This window comes from Triticum urartu, chromosome 1, assembly GCF_003073215.2.
Source record: "Triticum urartu cultivar G1812 chromosome 1, Tu2.1, whole genome shotgun sequence".
Classification (NCBI taxonomy): domain Eukaryota; kingdom Viridiplantae; phylum Streptophyta; class Magnoliopsida; order Poales; family Poaceae; genus Triticum; species Triticum urartu.
In genome coordinates this window covers 305,853,365-305,859,089 of record NC_053022.1, presented here as the reverse complement: position 1 = coordinate 305,859,089, position 5,725 = coordinate 305,853,365, and the positions used below count along the sequence as shown (strand labels likewise).

The 5,725-nt window shown below is 47.7% G+C and overlaps 1 protein-coding gene across 1 annotated transcript; it reads right to left on the bottom strand.

Moving 5' to 3' along the window:
• Positions 1-3,604: 3,604 nt before the first annotated feature.
• Positions 3,605-5,499, bottom strand: LOC125509205 (benzyl alcohol O-benzoyltransferase-like). Its single transcript, XM_048674122.1, has 2 exons — positions 4,935-5,499; positions 3,605-4,831 (listed from the first exon to the last, which is right to left on the bottom strand). The coding sequence occupies exons 1-2, from the start codon at positions 5,379-5,381 to the stop codon at positions 3,887-3,889; spliced, it is 1,392 nt and encodes a 463-aa protein (XP_048530079.1). The 5' UTR covers positions 5,382-5,499; the 3' UTR covers positions 3,605-3,886.
• Positions 5,500-5,725: the final 226 nt, after the last annotated feature.

Sequence of the window (5,725 nt, the reverse complement as noted above, 5' to 3'; positions counted from 1 at the left end):
AATTTTTTAAAATTTGCTATTTTTTGAAATTCTTGTTTTTGTGAATCCACAAACCTTTTTCAAAATCCTTGAACTTTTTTTCAAGACATGTGAACTTATCTTCATATTTTTGATTTTTTTTCTTAAATTCGTGATCTTTTTTTCTTCAAAATTCAAACTTTTTTCAAAACTTATGAACTTTTTTAGAAATTGAAGATTGCTTTTCAAAATTGAAGAAATTTTCCAAATTTGTGAATTTTTAATCAAAATTGACCATTTAAAAACAATCGAAGAAATTTTTCAATATCAGTGAGCTTTTTTCATATTTGTGAACTCTTTCTTAAAAAATGATGAACTTTGTTTTCAAAATTTATTATTTTTTCAGAATTGATGAATTGTTCTCAAATTTAAATTGATGATTTTTTTAAAAAAATAAATTAACTTTTTTCATGTTCATGTTTTTTCTATATTTTTGTGAATTCTTTTTCAAGTTTATGTTTTTTCCAAATAATTTATAGTGGGTATATAATATATGTTATATGTAATAAATATTAAGGGTGAAATAGTACAGTTTCCTAGTAGTAGACAACAATGCGAGCTCGGTCTAGTGGTTAACGTGGTAGAACGTGGACAATGTCGTGCTGAGTTAGATTCGTCCTTCTCGTGGTATTACTGGCAACTTTTTTTCTTCATGTTTCCTTTTCAGCATGTTGCTGGGCCGTCCTGCTAGGCGCTCCGTGCGAGCGCCATCAGTGCTAATCGGCGCTTAGGGAAGTAACTAGTTAACGAGCGCTTCTTCAGAAGTCTCGTAAATATCAGCATTACTTGACGTGTTCTCAGCCATTTGCCACGTGTCACGTTCTGGATGTTTCTTTCAGATTTTTTTTTATTTTTTCGCACGTGTTTTAGGCTTTTTAAATGGTTTTTTTCTGGTTTGTTTCGACGTTTAGGTTTTCTCCTGATCTTTCTTAGCTTTTCGATAAAAAAAAATTTGAAAATTTTTTTTTCGTGAAAAAACGCGTTTTCTTTTTTTTTCCCTTTTGCGAAAGTCACGGTTTTTCTTCCGTGAGAGGTATGGTTGTGCTTTAGCAAGAGTCACGGTCGTGCCTTTCGGAAACAAAAAAAACGCGTTTTCTGTTTTTTTTTCTTTCGCGAGAGTCACGGTTTTGCTTCCGCGAGAGGCACGGTTGTACTTTTGCGAGAGTCACGGCCATGCCTTTCGGAAAGGGAAAAACAAAACATGTTTTTTGTTTTTTTTCTTTCGGGAGAGTCACGGTTTTGCTTCCGCGAGAGGCACGGTTGTGCTTTCGCGAAAGTCACGGCCATGCCTCTTGGAAAGGAAAAAAATACGCGTTTTCTGTTTTTTTTTTCGCGAGAGTCACGGCCGTGCCTCTCGGAAACGGAAAAAAAACGCGTTTTCTATTTTTTTTCCTTCCACGAGAGTCACAGTTTTGCTTTCACGAAAGGCACGGTTGTGATTTCGCGAGAGGCACGGACGTGCCTCTTTCGGAAAGGGAAAAAAACCATGCTTCCGGTCCGGTTTTTTCACCCGGTTTTTTTCATCCGGTTTTTCATGAAAAAAAAAGTTTGTCAAAACCTATCAACATGGCTAGTTTTGAAGATTTCGACGCGAGGAATCCAACAGTGAAAACGGTTCGAGATTTGGACGCACGGTTTAAAAGATAAAACGTTTTGAATAAACAGATCTATGAAAAGGGAAAACTCCCAGGTTGCGACAAGTGGCACGCTGCATGTGCGCCACTTGTCGCGACCTGGAAAAGTGGAGTGCTCTTTGCAACGAGTACTCCTTAATTAGTGATTTCGGACGCTTAGAACTCCATAAAATATAGACAAATAGGGCGACGACTGGATAGGCCAGAAATATTCTAGAGGTCCGTTCTAGCCTGATATTGGGCTAGCAGCATCTAGCTACAGAAATGGGCTGGGCCTTTGGGCTAAATATTTTAGTTTTCAGAACACTTGATGAATGAGGAATTATTTGTTACTACAAAAACTTGATGAATTATTTCTCTCAAGAAAAACTTGACGAATCAGGCAGAAACCCAGGAGAGGAGGACACGTTGATGTCACAAAAAAAAGGGCGGATGGCTGGTTCCTATTCGGCGCCTTCAGCGCCGAATACAGTGTTAATCGTACAGGGCGCATACCCCCCTCGCGACGCGGGCCGGCCCAAATTCCATGCTTTCTTTCTAAACTGATGCAAAAAAAAAGTACGTGGGAGGACTCGAACACAAGCCATTCAGCGTACCACGTGATAACCCCCCCGCCACTCAACGTTTTGTGATGAAGTACATTTTCTTACGTCTTTTGTTCTTTCTTTTCTTTTTCTTTCTTATTTTCTTTTTCTTTCTTTCCTTTTTCTAATTCGTAATGTTCACCGGATTTCTTAAACTTTTTCCAAAATTTGATGAACTATCTTTCAAGTTCGATGAACTTTTTTCAAATTTAGTGAACTTTTCTTCAAATTGGATGAACTTTTTTCTAATTATGATGAATTTTTAAAAAAGTTCATTTCTTTTTTTAATGTTTTTCTTTGATATTCTTTTAGAAAAGTTCACGTATTTAGGAAAAAGGGAAAGGAAAAAAAGCAAATAAAACCGTTACAGAAAAAGAAAAAATAAGAAAAAATGGTTTGGACGCTTCCCCACACCAGGGGCTTTGCGAGCTAGAGAACAGATAAAAGAAAGCAAATGAAATCTATGAACACAAGTCGTTTGATGGTGCAGCTGTTCATGCACTGATATGCGAAGGTTGAGGTGCTGAGTTCGAATCCGACTCCTCGGGCACATAAGGCGCCAAACAGGAGCTCTCGGCGCCAGGCAGCTGTTCAGGCGCATAAGGCCTTGTATAATGGGAGGTGCTTAGAGAAATAAACCAAACTTTCCTTAAGCACCAGTGCTTAGGGGGTGTTTGTTTTCAGAGACTTTTTGGTGTAGGGACTATAAAAAATTCCTTTTAGATACTTTTTAACCAAACGGGAGAGACTATTAGGGACTAAAAGTTGTTTTTTGGGACTAAATGAAAAAGAATCTCAAGGAGAGTCTTTTTTGGGATTTTTTTGGACTTTTCCAACAATGCCCCTCCATGCACCCATTGGCCCGCCACCCCATGATGTTGTTTGGTTATTATTTTTCTATATAATAGGGGTAACATGGTCATTTAATAACCTTTAGAGAGGGACTAGGGACTTTTTAGTCCCTAGAAACAAACAGGGAAGGACTTGGACTAGAGACTTTTTAGTTGAAACTAGAAAAAGTCCAAAGACTTATGAACCAAACAGGGCCTTATTTGTACAGGGTAGACGCTTAACTAAGTGTCTCTCCTGTAAAAATAGGCACCGATGCTTTAGAAAATTTCGATTTATTTTTCTAAGCATCTCTCATTGTACAAGGTTTAAGGCGCCAAACAGGAGCTCTCGTATATATAGACACACACTGCAGGAAACTGACTCAGGGCTGTCCAGGCTATCGCTATCTCTGGCTAGTGGAAGGCCCATTAGCAAAAAGAAAGGCAGCCAACACCCCAAAAATGCAGAGTTGTTTCGTGGAGACAGGCATATACATACAGCAACAGGCGGCAGAGAATGCATAGCACACTACAGTAGTTCTGTTCAAAATGGTATGGCAATACATTGGAATTATTCAAACAGACACATACAAAGTCACCCTTACAACCCATGCGCGCCCGTCAGCCGCAGCGCATCCGACGAGCCTTGTTCACTCCGCTCCATCACAAGCGCTGTACAAATCAGCACCACACACCCACTGCGGATTATAAGTTCTACTTACAAGTTACAACTAACAACAACTGTTCGCTACCAAATAACCGGGTACGTAATTACGGACAGCGAAACGGACGATGGGACAGCGCACGCGCGCCCGCTGATTCAGAGCGCAGATTTGATCATGGCGGGGAACATGTCGGGGACGTCGACGGCCGGGCGCAGCAGCTTGCCCATCTCCTCCACGAACTTGTCCATGGCGGGGCCAGGCAGGCACATGGGGATCACGATGCCGTCCTCGCCCTTGCCGTTCTTGAACGGGATCAGGAAGCTGGCCACCCCGGGGATGGCGCCCACGCCGCCCTTCGCCGGCCCGCCGTACACCGGCCTGCCCCACCCGAAGTCCAGGTCGCCGAACCCGGCCTTGGTCACGTCCGACGCCAGGTACGCGCGCACCACCGTGAAGTGCGGCCGCCCGCGCTGCACCATCAGGTCCGCCACCGACCGCATGTACTCCACGTCCACCTCCGACTTGGCCTCCTTCACCAGCTTCACGGCGTAGCTCAGGGGGTTCGCGCACAGGTCGCCGGACGCCGACACGGCCACCGGGAAGGCGAACGCGTTCCCGTAGTAGCCGGCCGGGATGGCGCTCGCGCCGCCCTGCTTGCCGCCGCGGGCGTTGACGATGCAGATCATCCGCATCACCTCGTCGGCGTCGGGGGCCAGCGCCACGGTGCGGCACTTCCACAGGCTCCCCGTGAGGACCTCGAACGTGGTGGCGCGCTTCCGGAGGCCCGGCGCCAGGTGGGACCGGATGGCGGCGACCTCCCGGGCCCCGAAGAAGAAGGAGCGGTGCGCCATGTCGTCCAGCGGCACGATGGTGCCCTTGGTGTCCGGCACCTCGTCGTACTCACGGTGCGCGAAGCCAGGGCGCGGCGGGTTCCGCGCCTCCAGCAGCTCCCGGTCCCACACCGGGCGCACCGACGGCGCCGCCGCGCCACGCGCCAGCTCCGCCACGGCGGAAAGGAACTGCACCAGCCCCTGCGCGTCCGCCATCGTGTGCATCAGCCGCACCGCCAGGATGAAGCCTCCGCACGCCAGGCGTGTCACCTGAACGTAGTACGAACAACGGTCAGCCATGCATCGATCGCGCTCGCACGTGCGCACAAACATGCGTTAGTGTTTGAGTTTCACGAAAGAAAGGCAAAGTTACCTGGAAGAGGAGGAGTGGGGTGCCGAGGACTTCGGACGAGCCAGGGACGTCGAAGATGAGCTCCTCGAGCCCCGGGAAGGGCGGCTGCAGGGCGTCGCCGAAGTGCTCCAGACGCACGTCGGCGTCGGCCTCGATGAACAGCACGCCCTCGCCGGTGCAGTCGACGGCGAGCTTACGACCCTCAAGCTCCCTCAGCCGGCCGGCGAACGGGTAGTAGTGCACGAGCGCCCTGGCCACGGCGTCCCGGACCACCGCCGCGGGGTCACTGCCGCCCATGGACGCGTCGCGCCGGTAGAACTGGATGACGGGGATGTGGAACCGCAGACCGTCCTGGTCGTCGATGTCCGAGAGACGCTTCAACTCTCTCGGCGTCGGCCCGGCCGGCGTCACCAGCTCGGCCGCCTTCCTCCTCACCGTGAACCTCAACGACGCCGCTGGGCCCGCCATTAGCACTGCCTCAGGATGATTCTCAACTAACTCTCGAGAAGGAGGGTGAGAAGGTGATCAATGGTGCGCGCGGCTAGCTGGTGTGTTTGCTGCTGCTGCTAGGTTTGTGGAGAAAGAGTGGCATTAGCACGCATATATATGCACGCGCGGCTACACAGTGAGAGTGACGGCGACCGTGAGATATAATGTGTGAGCAACTGGGTCGAAATTAGGGAGCAGTTTACTGACGCTCTTTTCTTTTTCCTTTGGCGGACTATGATTTGTGTCAATAATAATTCTGTGTGGACGAGCAATGGGGGAGATGGAGGACTGACTTGACCAAGGCCAACGCGGTGGGTCCGGTG